Source organism: Galleria mellonella, unplaced genomic scaffold (assembly GCF_026898425.1).
Source record: "Galleria mellonella isolate WM207_F2 unplaced genomic scaffold, CSIRO_AGI_GalMel_v1 utg158, whole genome shotgun sequence".
NCBI lineage: Eukaryota > Metazoa > Arthropoda > Insecta > Lepidoptera > Pyralidae > Galleria > Galleria mellonella.
Genome location: NW_026442003.1, coordinates 2,005,324 through 2,019,544, shown reverse-complemented (window position 1 = coordinate 2,019,544; position 14,221 = coordinate 2,005,324). Strand labels below are relative to the sequence as shown.

Here is a 14,221-nt window from a genome sequence, read left to right as displayed (position 1 = left end):
TCACCCACTCAAATCTAAGCCTACCTTGTGTTTTCTGTGAGTTCTTTACGGTGAGTTTTCTGACTGCCTCTATAGGGCAACGGACCCAAACTGAGCCCACACCCGAAGGGTCCCGGCGGATTACTCCAGTCTTCACCGAGCTCGCCGGACAACCCCCATCTCTCGCTATTGCTTGAACGACGTCGGCCACTGTCACAGAGTCGTCAATGTCCAGAATTCGGATTTCCGCCGACTTCATCGGACGGGAGATTCGACTGCGTCCTTCGGCAGGATCTTTCCCAGTTCGGCAGCCAGTGCGTCTGCCTTGGGATCGGTATCGGCACCCGGCTACTCTAACGTACGGGCTCCCGTGAAGCTTACCCTGAAGTGAACCTCGGAAATACCGATAAATTCCAGGGAGATCTTGGTCCTTTTTTTTATCGAGGGGAAAATCTTCAGAAAGAGACCCACCGCCAGCGGGGTGGTGGTACTGTGGGATTTTTACCCACTAAAAACCACTTCGGTATTCTTCTCAACGCCGTGTGCCGATGACTGGGGCTTGCGATTTGCAATCGTCCCAATCACCGGCGGCGCCACCCCATGACAAGGTCACTCCGAGTGGCGCGCCAAGAATACGCAGCGCGCCGACTCCCGGGTCTCCACCTCTAGTTAGGCTTTGGAAGTGTCCCGCCTTCCGCCGCCCGGAGATCCACTTCAGAGCCGAGGGACACCCAGCAGTGTAAAAGTCTGCTAGATGTCCATCGTCTCTCCGCACCTGCGGCCATCTTGCACCGAAGCTCGAACCTTGCGCGGGTCCCTGCACTTGGAGGTGCCACTTACGCCTTCCGACTAGCCGCGGCACAGACGCCGCATTTCGGGGCTTTTCCGCAGTGGAAGCAGAGAATGCCCTCGCTGGTGTCAACGCTCGCGGTGCACCGCTGCGCTACGTGTCCAAGGAGCAAGCAGCGGTAGCACCGCATGGGCCGCGGGTCCAAAAAATGCACCCGTGCCATTAGCCAACCCCGTTTGATCCGGCCTGCGCCAATTAAGGCTTTGGCGGCCGCCACAGGGCAGCGCATCCAGACCGATCCCACGCCGGCGCGCGTGCGACGGATCTCTCCCGTTTTCACGGAGGCCTCGTCGCGCCTGCCTTTGCGCGCCACAGCCGAAACCATGTCGTTTACCGTGGTGGCGTCGTCCAGATGTGAAATGCGCATCTCCGCGCATTTGACTGGCCTGGAGACCTTGACCTGGCTCTCCGGCAGCACCTCCCGCAGTTTGGCCGCCAGCGCATCCGCCTTTGGACCACTCTCGGCAACAGGACCCGGCACCTGGATGCGGATGCCTGTTTTCGCCAGCCGAAAACACTGACGGTATTCCAAGGCTATCCAAGGAGATCCTTGTCCTAACTTCGGACATTACCTTCAGGTAATCGGTGCCGGCCTCTTCCGCACCCGGTCTGAGGGCCAGGACGACCGCTGAAGACCGGGGCGGACGCAACCTCAGCTTCCTCTTCTTCTTAGGCTTTGCAGCCTTTGTCACCTAAGAAGGTGGCGCTGCCTCTCGGGGTTTCGATCTTACGGGATCGGCTTCGGGCGCTTACCACGCCTGACCACTGTTGTCCACTCCTCTCTTTGTGTGTTAGCGGACGGTTGTGGCAGGTCGCGTTCAGCACCCTGATCAGAGGCTGGGACTGCTTGGCCTGCTGACCCATCATGGCTAATCGCAACTACTTTCGGCTGCTGGACCCTCTTTGCCTCGCCTTTTTTGCGAGGTGCTTTCTTTGTCTTGGCCTGGCCAAAGCTCTCCTCTATGGAGGCAAATCGGGCGCTGAAAAGCTTGCCAATCTGCCTGATGATTCGCGCCTCCATGCCCTCCTCATGCCGAGGGGCCATACCCGGCTGTTAAGGGGCCGGGGCGGCAGGCAAAGCCTCTACGGCCACTCGCGCCGATGGTGGTGGCGCAGTAGCCTTGGCCTCCGCCGACTCTTGTTTTAGGCGACGCAGGTTTTGACGGCTAAGCGTGAATTCCTGGCGGAACTCGTTCGCCGTTTGCGCCTTCTTCAGCTCGCGCTCGAGCTGCTGGTTGCGAGCCATAAGCGCCACCGTGTCCGAATTTAACGGATGACAACAGCGCCCTACGCAACGCCGCAATTTCCTGCCGCTGCTGTTCCACCTTCTGCCGTGTGCTGTCCAGGAGGACCTTTTGGTTATTGAGCTGGGTGGTCAACCTCTCCACGGTTTTGCGGAGGTCCGCATTCTCTTGCGTAGCCGAGCGCTCCACCAGGGACGACGAGGACTCGCGGATGGCGGCGATATTCGCTTTTATGTACCTGACGATCGTCCCCTTTATGTTGCCCGACGGCTTCACCGCATCCAGGATCCGGTTTGCCCTCTCCTTGGATGTCAGCACCCAAGGCATCGGCCAGCAGCGCGTCCTCAAGGGAACTACGACAAGTCACCGTGCTGGTCGAGGCCTTCGAGGTGCCGGCAACGGTAGCCGCAGCCAGCCTCTTGATTTCCTTAATAGAAGCGGTTGTCAGGACAACCTTTGCCTCCTTTACCTCCACTTTCGCGGGCATCTTTTTTCGGGTGGCTCCAGATGCCGAGGACTTGACAATCTCCACGTCCTCCTCCTCACTGTTACGTCCGGCGTTTGGCTCAACTAACCGGCGCTTGCGCCGGGACGTCCTGCCGACTGTTTGGCGGCGAATGTGATTAGATTTGCATTGGATGTCAGGAGCGGTCGGCACGCGCTGGCCCGCGCGGAGATGGGCGCGCGGCTGGTGCAGCTGGCGCGCGCCGCCCGCGAGCCGCCGCGCCGCCTCGCCGCCGCGCTGCGCCGCCTGCGCCTGCCGCCCCCGACTGCGCCGCGCCCGCCCTGCGACAGGTGAGCACCACACACGCAGCACACTACACACTACACACTACACACTACACACTACACACGCAGCACACGGCACGCGCTGGCCCGCGCGGCTGGTGCAGCTGGCGCGCGCCGCCCGCGAGCCGCCGCGCCGCCTCGCCGCCGCGCTGCGCCGCCTGCGCCTGCCGCCCGACTGCGCCGCGCCCGCCCTGCGACAGGTGAGCACCACACACGCAGCACACTACACACTACACACTACACACTACACACTACACACTACACACGCAGCACACGGCACGCGCTGGCCCGCGCGGCTGGTGCAGCTGGCGCGCGCCGCCCGCGAGCCGCCGCGCCGCCTCGCCGCCGCGCTGCGCCGCCTGCGCCTGCCGCCCGACTGCGCCGCGCCCGCCCTGCGACAGGTGAGCACCACACACGCAGCACACTACACACTACACACTACACACTACACACTACACACTACACACGCAGCACACGGCACGCGCTGGCCCGCGCGGCTGGTGCAGCTGGCGCGCGCCGCCCGCGAGCCGCCGCGCCGCCTCGCCGCCGCGCTGCGCCGCCTGCGCCTGCCGCCCGACTGCGCCGCGCCCGCCCTGCGACAGGTGAGCACCACACACGCAGCACACTACACACTACACACTACACACTACACACTACACACTACACACGCAGCACACGGCACGCGCTGGCCCGCGCGGCTGGTGCAGCTGGCGCGCGCCGCCCGCGAGCCGCCGCGCCGCCTCGCCGCCGCGCTGCGCCGCCTGCGCCTGCCGCCCGACTGCGCCGCGCCCGCCCTGCGACAGGTGAGCACCACACACGCAGCACACTACACACTACACACTACACACTACACACTACACACTACACACGCAGCACACGCGCGGCGCGCTGGCGCGCGCGCGAGCCGCCGCGCCGCCTCGCCGCCGCGCTGCGCCGCCTGCGCCTGCCGCCCGACTGCGCCGCGCCCGCCCTGCGACAGGTGAGCACCACACGCAGCACACTACACACTACACACTACACACTACACACTACACACGCAGCACACGCGCGCTGGCCCGCGCGGCTGGTGCAGCTGGCGCGCGCCGCCCGCGAGCCGCCGCGCCGCCTCGCCGCCGCGCTGCGCCGCCTGCGCCTGCCGCCCGACTGCGCCGCGCCCGCCCTGCGACAGGTGAGCACCACACACGCAGCACACTACACACTACACACTACACACTACACACACTACACACGCAGCACACGGCACGCGCTGGCCCGCGCGGCTGGTGCAGCTGGCGCGCGCCGCCCGCGAGCCGCCGCGCCGCCTCGCCGCCGCGCTGCGCCGCCTGCGCCTGCCGCCCGACTGCGCCGCGCCCGCCCTGCGACAGGTGAGCACCACACACGCAGCACACTACACACTACACACTACACACTACACACTACACACGCAGCACACGGCACGCGCTGGCCCGCGCGGCTGGTGCAGCTGGCGCGCGCCGCCCGCGAGCCGCCGCGCCGCCTCGCCGCCGCGCTGCGCCGCCTGCGCCTGCCGCCCGACTGCGCCGCGCCCGCCCTGCGACAGGTGAGCACACACGCAGCACACTACACACACGCACTACACACACACACTACACACGCACTACACACTACACACACACGCAGCACACACACACTACACACTACACACGCACACACACACGCAGCACACGGCACGCGCTGGCCCGCGCGGCTGGTGCAGCTGGCGCGCGCCGCCCGCGAGCCGCCGCGCCGCCTCGCCGCCGCGCTGCGCCGCCTGCGCCTGCCGCCCGACTGCGCCGCGCCCGCCCTGCGACAGGTGAGCACCACACACGCAGCACACTACACACTACACACTACACACTACACACTACACACTACACACGCAGCACACGGCACGCGCTGGCCCGCGCGGCTGGTGCAGCTGGCGCGCGCCGCCCGCGAGCCGCCGCGCCGCCTCGCCGCCGCGCTGCGCCGCCTGCGCCTGCCGCCCGACTGCGCCGCGCCCGCCCTGCGACAGGTGAGCACCACACACGCAGCACACTACACACTACACACTACACACTACACACTACACACTACACACTACACACGCAGCACACGGCACGCGCTGGCCCGCGCGGCTGGTGCAGCTGGCGCGCGCCGCCCGCGAGCCGCCGCGCCGCCTCGCCGCCGCGCTGCGCCGCCTGCGCCTGCCGCCCGACTGCGCCGCGCCCGCCCTGCGACAGGTGAGCACCACACACGCAGCACACTACACACTACACACTACACACTACACACTACACACGCAGCACACGGCACGCGCTGGCCCGCGCGGCTGGTGCAGCTGGCGCGCTGAATTAACCATGATAATTTCCAGGGGAAACCGCGTAGAAGTCGACCTGATAAAGGTGTATTGCTAATAATGCGAAAATTAAATCTTATTACTAGCAATCCCATCCCCCCAATATTTAAAGGTTATTTTTTTCTTTTTCAGATAACATTAGACCTGGCCGAGCAAGCCTCGGAACTGTGCATCGATTCGGCGTCCAGTTCCCCTCTCTCCTCGCACAGAGCCACAGTACAAAGTTAGAATAAGGTAGAATTATATTTTCGCTCAATTGATCGTTGTGAATTAGAAACGCAGTCATAAATATCCAGTAGAGACTCCGTTATCCGGAATTCGGTTAAACTGATCCGCGATTATCCGGATTATCAACCAATCACTTAATGCGAGAATTTTTCTGTGAAACAAGGTCAACTAGCGCACTAGCCCACGCACTAAATTCGAGCGAGCATACAGTAGATATACACTAAGCTCTATGAAATACAAACGGGCGAGAAGACATCGCTCCAGATAAAAATATAAACGTAATATTTATAAGTGGCGAGAGGTACTCGGGATAGCGCAAATCGGAACACATTTGATGCGCATGAGAGTCTCGTTCGAGATGTTTAAGCGGTTAAATAAGATTGTAGAAAAATAACAGGCACATTTGTATATATACGTCTAATCTCTTGAAGGTTTCATTCCGTCGTGTTTGTATGTTTCTCATAAAAATATATAGTAGGTAAGATACATAGATATTGATAAATATATATATGCTAATATCTATATATATTGCTTACTGTATCAATGTATTGGCCCAATAATGAGTATATTCAATATCGGTTGTCCAATATATATATCGAAGTGAAGAACACTATGGGAATTAATATATTATTTAGAGATATGGACGATATCGAAATTGGTGTAAATGATCTTTCTTCCGTCATCAGTCTACGGAGGTAGTCGATATATAGATATTACAGCGGTACTGATATTACCCGTGTCTAAAGATATATTAGAATACATTTCTTAATCTTTATTTCTGAGCCTTTTGTAGCGTTTGTCATGTAATGACCTTTAATAGGTATTGATTTTGGTCGCTTCTTGTTGTTTTGAATAAACACGTACACGCAAATACTACCCCCCCCCCCCCCCCACCTGTAGACAAACTATAAACGATTCTATTGATAGAATCGTTACCGCTAGCGAGTCCATAATAGGGGCCGGTAATATCTATGTTTTGGTCCAATAACAAATGTGTTAAAGATCTTTTACCCAATAATTTATTGTAAGTACAACATGTATATCTGTGTGTATATCCAATAACGTACATGTTAAATATCTGTTATTCAATAATTTAGCAGTATCTATATATATTGCAATTCCAATATCTATATATATGGGTCCAATAACGAATGTTATAAATATCTTTTATCCAATATACAATAACAAAAAGAAGAAACCATTTCCAATGAATATACATAGCCGACTTGTGTACATGCGAATTTGAAATAGATTTTTCCGCCATAAGTGTCAGACAGGGACTTAATATCGGTACCACATCGATATCTATGTATTGGTAACTACACAGAAGCGAGCAATGCCGCGGGAAACGGCTCGTTAACAATCACTTCTCTTCATATATTCCATTATCCGAATACAAAGCGACAAGATTCAGTCCGGACAATCGAGTTTCTACTGTATATATTGAGTGTACATCCTAAAAACGCGCCAATTTAGAAAATATACTTCACACTACCCTCAATTATAAAATAACAAAAACTACAGTCTCGACTCCAACGTCATCTAGTATTTCGTGTCTAAATTTGTTTAGTGACCACTTCAGCGTACTGTCTGTATAAATATAAAAATTATATAATAATTTCTTTATTACAAATAACTAAGATCCATTTTTGTTAGTAACAATTGACTTAAACTATGTTAGTAGAGAGAAAAAAAAAATACAAAACAAATCATTTTATGGCCCCTATAATAATATGGAATATACATTTTACAAAAAAAAATATAACTCTTGTCTATTGTTCCATCAAATTTTTATTCCAATTCCAAAGCGTAGTTTTAACTTATAATTAAATTTAACTTGTAAATGTTTTTTTTTTAACATTTTTTTATCGTCAGTCATGTTTAAACTACTGAATGGGTATATTGGAAATTTTGTACACAGTTCAGAGCGCCTGCCATGAAATGTTTTCTAAAATTTAGTATAATAATAATAATTCTTTATTTACTTAACCACGGTAAAATCAAAGATGTTAACCATGAATCAACATTCGTGCTTAACTTACAACAGGATAGCATTCAAATTTATTTAAAAGAGACAAATTTCATGGTAAAACTGCATAATACTGTTTTAAAAATACGAGCATTTGTAAAAAAAAATGAGTAATTATATGTAAAAATAATTAAATATAATCTAAAAATTAAATTGACATTAATGCATGTATATTAGCTACCTATCAATGTAATTTTGCTACACCCGAACAGGGTTTCATGTACTTACTTTACATAAGAATATTGTAACAACTATATTATGTACATGGATGCATTGTAATAAATAAATAAAAAATAAAAATGTTAAAATATCGTTCCTTTTAACTTTTATGTTAGGATTTATGAAGAAATGTTAAGAATAGATTGTTGGTTGAGTAGGATTGGATGTAATGTTATGTGAGGAGGATTGTATGTAATGTTATTTCGTGGTGTAACGTGCGAGGAGATTGAATGTTACAGTGCATTGATTGATATTGATAAAGCATGGGATCAGTCATTTGAAAGCTCAATGGTATTCGCTGCGCTTAATTTTAATGTAATCAAAATATTATTTATTACCAATAGTTATAAGAAAAGGCGAAACCTACATTTTTTTATTATATAAAAGGGCCAAACTTACATTTTTTTATTATATAAAAGGGGCAAACCTACATTTTTTAATTATATAAAAGGGGCAAACTTAAATTTTTTAATTATATAAAAGAGCATTTTTTTAATTATATAAAAGGGCAAATTATATAAAAGGGCATTTTTTTTAATTATATAAAAGGGGCAAACTTACATTTTTTAATTATATAAAATAAAAGAGCCAAACCTAAATTTTTTAATTATATAAAAGGGCGCAACCTAAATTTTTTAATTATATAAAAGGGCCAAACCTCGATTTTTTAATTATATAAAAGGGACAAACCTACATTTTTTAATTATATAAAAGGGGCAAACCTACATTTTTTTTTTTAATTATATAAAGGATCCAACCAACAGTTACTTTGATAAAATGTAACAACTGGTATGCAGTAACATTAAATATGTCGCGTGTGATATTCAGTGACGTATTTAAGATGCAGAGTGGGCTGGGTTGGTTCAGCCCCCCCCCCCCTTTTTTTCTCATCACTCTTAAATAAGCATATGGTAACATTGAATTATTTAATATAATAAATATAAATTTGTGAATATGTACTCTCAGCCATGTTATTGTGATTTTTCCTTTAGATCCTGGTGTTGGTACTAGACAATTCTAGGGTTGGCACAGCTCCCCCCCCCCCCCCCCACGTCCCTTTAAAATACGTTTATGGTAACTTTAAAATAGTAAATGAAAATTTGTGAATATGTACTCTCAGCCATGTTTTTGTGATTTTTCCTTTAGATCTTGGTGTAGGTACTAGACAATTCTGGGGTTGGCGCAGCTCCCCCTCCCCCTTCCTTGTTCCTTTTAAACACGTTTTAACATTGAAATTTCAATACAAATTTGTGATTATCTACTCTCGGGCATGTTTTTGTGAAGCTCGCCTTGTATTTGGTTTCTAGCAATGAGTGTATTTATATTAAACCTAGTATTTATAAGTGATAATTAACAATTTACTCAATATGTCATTATGTTTGATGATTAATTCTAGTAAGGAGTCCTTTTTTTTTCTAAGAAAAATATCAATTGTATATAGATTAATAATTAATTGTTGGAAACGCTGATTGTTTTGTCATTTTCAAAAAAATTTAATTTAATAAATTATCAAGGGTGATAATTTGGAGAAAATTTTGTAACTTTACAAGTGTAAATCACATTTTTAGAATGAATAAAGATGGAAGTATGTTTCTTAATTAGAAAATGTTACATTTCTATATAAATAGGACCATATTTATAATATAAAGTTGAAACTGTAAGCGTTCGAAAGTATACGGAAGATGGTCATTTTGTGGTCCCGGAATAGAACGGACCCCACACTCTTCCTTCTTTGTAAGTATTATAAGAGGCCAGTAAGGGATCTTAGTAGAAAGACGGGCAACTGCGTCCCTCTTAAACATCACCAAAGCCTTTGGTTGCCAGTTCACCTGTCAAACGTGGCAACTACATGCAATACCCCCAATCCAAAAGAATCGTCATCATACCTGCCCACTACTAAATCATCCCTGTAAAAGGGGTTTTTACTAATAGTTGCCATACTTGGCAGACGTTGGCATTCACAGTTAGGCTTTAGTGATGTATATTTTTTATGGGCGATGATGGAATGGTAACCCCACCCGCGCTATCGGTATACACCGGCGGGGCACCAGTGAAGGATGATAGGTGCAGATGAAGCAGGTCAGTTAGCCCATCGTGACGAATTCAACAAAAATTCTTCACGATGGTTTCCATGGGGAACCACGTGGAGGTCGACCTAATAGGGCATATTGCTAGCAATGGGGCTGTCAAACTCCATTGCTAACAATCCCTTTCCCCCTTAGTGATGTATTAAGAGGTTCCTTCAGTGTTTTGTTTCGCTGATCGACCACTGTCTTCGAAGGATGCTGACGATATCGGTTTCACTCTGTGTATACCACCTATTTGTCTAAAGTAGTTTAAAATCAAAGTTTTTTTTTTTAATATCTGGAATAGGTATTTACAATATCACTTTTTTTATTATTTTGAATATGGTCACTAGATCGCCATGTTTCGGCTTGTTATTTTATGGTCCTAAGATATGAATCTAAAAATATAATAATGTAGTTAACCTAACCTGAAATTGTAAATTGAATCTAGTTTTCTAAAAAAATTGTTTTTTTTTTTCATGTTTAGGTATAAAAAGGACATTGTTAGTTTGTGTACATTTAGCTATTATTAAGGATATGTTTTCAGTTGTAATAAAAAAAAATATTTTTAAATATTTTATTGTTTTATTGAAAACCTTAGATATGTCATTATCAGACTAAGTTTTTTACTAAGAACAATGAGTGTTACATAGAAGGAGTGATAAAATTGTCAATTCATAGCAGGCCACTGTATAGAACATGTTATACGGCCGTATAACCTTACCAAATTCAGATACAACCTACTTGCATACTTTCTACATAAACTGTGTGGAATATATATCTAATCTAGTAATGAAAATGAACAAAAATTTTACTGGCATATCCCATCCTTCAAACCGAAACACAGCCATGCAAACACGACTGCTTCACGGTAGAAACACGAATGGGACAGAGGCAGAGGTTTATTTTACAGACCCTCTGAGTATGCTGTCACCATTCGACCCCAGTAACTTGAATAGGCATTACATAGTAGTGGTATAAATGAAACAATAACTTCATAGTAATTACACTTTATTTGAAAAAAATGCCTTAATTATTTATTTTAATCATGCACACAGTGCACCAGCACTCTTGTGATGTTTTCCATGGTCTTATAGAAGGTGGATAATGCCATATTTACAATGTCTATATACTGTTTAATAATGAATATATAAAATTATGGATATCCAATATATATCTAAATGCACCTGATCAAAACAACAGATATCTAAATTGGTGCTAAAATTTCTGGTATCAGTGTTCGAAATGATCTCATTTCCCGCCATCAATATACAGAGGAGCCCAATACATAGATATCGAAGCGGTACAGATATTACCCGTGCCTTGCATTTTGACTGGGAACATTTACATAAGCAATATACCGGGATGTAAGGGAGAGGTTGACAAAAACCGAAACACTGAATTCAAACTTCAAATTATTCTCCCGTTTCTTTGATTTAAAATCGTGTAATGTAAAATAATATTAGGAAAATCGAATTAAAATAATAATCACATAATTTTCAATTTTTCTCAGAATGGGACCGATTCTGAGGCAACATTTCTTCTAACCTCATATTTTTAATATTTCGTTAACATTGAATTGTTTCTATTGTTCATTAGCATAATTCTTTGTTTTACCCTTTTTTTTGTTATTCACTACAGGTTTGTCCAATTTCAACATAGCTTTGGCTATGGCGGTTTCAAAATCTCTAGGTTTGAAGTTATATTTGCTCTTATTCTTTTCAAATACTTTCTCAACTGGCGTGTCACCTAGTAAGTGCGCTAATGGATTCACATTGACCAATTTAGTGCCGTCCGGCAATTTTATCGATTCCTTTGGCTTATCTACCTCGTCGTTAGCCTTTTGGTTTTGCTCCTTTAGCAAATCTTTAACTTTAACAATTTTATAATACGGCGCTTGTGGCAGCAAATGGGCTATGCGTACATCTTTGCACTGCTCTGGTAGATTTAGTATGTTAGGTAAAACTATTTTGTGTGGCACTTGCACGGATTTTAGTTCTTCTGAACCTTCCAGCATCACTTCTTGCGCCACCTCTGGAATGTCGTCATTTTGTCCACCATCATCGTCGTAAAAGCTGGTATCACCTGTAACACCTGTATCATCATTTGGATAAGTATTATATGAAGCTTCTGGAACAATCTTGATTGTGACTTTTTGCTTCTCTCCTAAATCGGGTTTAAATTTAACGGGCATGGCTAGTTTTGTGTTAAAATTAACTCTCAAATGTGAATTTGTATTTTGTTCAAACTTCGTCAGTTTAATCAATGGTTGTTTAACAGTATTATCAGTGACAGGTTTTATTGATACCACCGTGTCTATGACAATCTCCTTTTTCGGACCTTCATTAACTTCTGGTGTGAAGCTTTCGATAAATTTCTGAACGGACAGACCATCCTCAATTGGTTTTATTGTTGCCGCATTACAATCCCTTTCGATGTTGACTTTTTTAATAGTTTTTCGGAACCTTTCTGCTGCTGGAATCTGAACTTCTTCTGCCCCTAAACCTTTCTTGCGTTTCTCAATTAATTTTTTAAGGGTCTCTGTCAATCTTGATGACGAATGTTGCCTTTCCATATGGCTCTTTAATTTCTCTTTGGAGTTAAACTGTTTGAAGCACTTTATGCATCTTTTATTTTCACTTTTTGAGTGTGAATTAACATGATTATGAAAATTGTTATAAGTATAACAGTATTTATTGCATATATTGCATGTGAACCTTTTAGTATCTGTAGCTTTTACCACTTGCCTCTTCGTATTCCATGTGGCACATCTTAACTTTTGCTGTCTCTTCTTCCTGACTCTCTTTCTAACCACCAATAGTGGTTCATCATCTGACGAATCACTATCTAAGTTCACTACTTGGTTTTTTAACTTTTGATTCTTTTTAGTACTCTTCAGCTTCCGTTTACGTGTTAAACCAGGTTTAGGTACTTCAATATCAGTCTGGTTTCCTTCAGTTTGTTGGCCTTCGGTTTCAGTTGCGTCCATAAAGTCTGAACAGACGTTATCTAGGTTTACAGTTTCTTTTATTGTTACATCAAATGTAACTCTCTTTCTTTCAGTAGCAGCTTGTGATGGTTCATCTCTATTATCTGTGTTATCAAGATCTTCAGATACAGCCATATGTTCCACATTAGCTGTTGGTTTAAATGATTTCTCGGGTTTTTTGTCAGTGAAAAACACATGGAGATTCTCGTCAAATTCAACATAACCGACACTTTCATGAAGCAGTTTTATATGTAAAGTGAATTTTTTGCGCAATTTAAACCTTTCATTACAGATTTTACAAGTGTACGGCTCCAAATTTTTGTGCTTAGTGAAAAAGTGACAGAACAACTTCTTGGGATGGTTGAATATTGCATTGCAATGAACGCACGAGTACTTGTAAAGATGAGCGGCGTCTTTGTGCGATCTGTGTATATGTTTGTTCAAAGCGACTGTTCCAACAAATTCCTTGTTGCAAAACTTGCATGATTGCAGCGATATAGACAACGGATGAAACTCAGTTTGGTGCGATGTCAGTTCGTACATACTATTAAACGTCCAATTACATACCTTACATTTTAGGGCCTTGCAATTCTTCTTGTGTTCCTTAAGTAACTTTGGAGTAAAGTAAACTTGGCAGTCTTCGCATTTTTTCTTCGGTATCTTCATAGTGTAATTGTTACACTCTTTACGTGTATAAAAGTGTTTTATCAATCCAAATTTCTTTTTATACACAAATGAACATTTATCGCAGACGTACGAACGACATTTAGATCGCTTTAAATGTTCAATATACTCCATAACATCCGGTGTAGTTAGTTCGCAGTGAACACAAACATACACAGTATCTGTGCCATATGACTGTATAAATTTCAAGGCATTGATATTCAGAACTGATGATAAGTAAGGAAAACACTCTTGTAATAAAACACCATCCCCGATATCTTTATGTTTATCATATTCGTGGTATTCCAATTCAGGTATGCTGGAAAAAACTGCGATGCACTGAGAACAAGAGTATTTCCTTGTGGAGGTATTGATAAAATGCTTGTGCTCGTGTGTACGACAGTTGTCCGCGTTGAGAAACATCCTAGTGCAGTATTTACAGGTTTTCAAACATACTAGATGAGCGTCTACTATGTGAGACGCGTATCGGTCCATATCATTGCATTCCGAGTCACAAAACTGGCATTTCACGAACGCAGGCGTCCTGTGCACTTGATTAATATGGATTTTCAAGTCGTCCAAATCGAGGAACTCGGCGAAACATAAAGAACACGTAGTATCGCCTGGGTCTTCGTAGTCCATTCCTATTTCTGGGCTTCCGTCCATGGTTCTCGATTTCTATACAGCCGACAGCTATTTTAGGCTGTTCCCAACTGTTGTTTTAAGTGTAGTTCAGTAATAATGTAATAATTTTTATAATTTTCATTTTAGTAAACAACGACAGCCGCCATAACTCTTTTGACATTTATTTTTTACTTTTTTTGGTGACT

General features: G+C 45.7%; 2 protein-coding genes across 2 annotated transcripts in view; one reads left to right on the top strand and one right to left on the bottom strand.

Annotated features, from left to right (window-relative positions):
- Window positions 1-5,425, top strand: part of LOC113516412 (nuclear pore complex protein Nup98-Nup96) — a 63,853-nt gene extending 58,428 nt beyond the window's left edge. Inside the window, 3 exon segments of the mRNA XM_052892337.1 lie at window positions 2,719-2,836; window positions 2,839-2,868; window positions 5,330-5,425. Of these exon segments, the coding sequence (XP_052748297.1) occupies window positions 2,719-2,836; window positions 2,839-2,868; window positions 5,330-5,425 (244 nt within the window).
- A 5,308-nt stretch (window positions 5,426-10,733) lies between these two features.
- LOC113513984 (PR domain zinc finger protein 15-like) lies at window positions 10,734-14,221 on the bottom strand. Its single transcript, XM_026897968.3, has one exon. It carries the CDS (start codon window positions 14,055-14,057, stop codon window positions 11,325-11,327), a length of 2,733 nt encoding a protein of 910 aa, XP_026753769.2. The 5' UTR covers window positions 14,058-14,221; the 3' UTR covers window positions 10,734-11,324.

Coding starts and splice junctions, on each gene's coding strand:
- LOC113513984 (XM_026897968.3), bottom strand. CDS start 14,057: ATGGACGGAAGCCCAGAAATAGGAATGGACTACGAAGACCCAGGCGAT.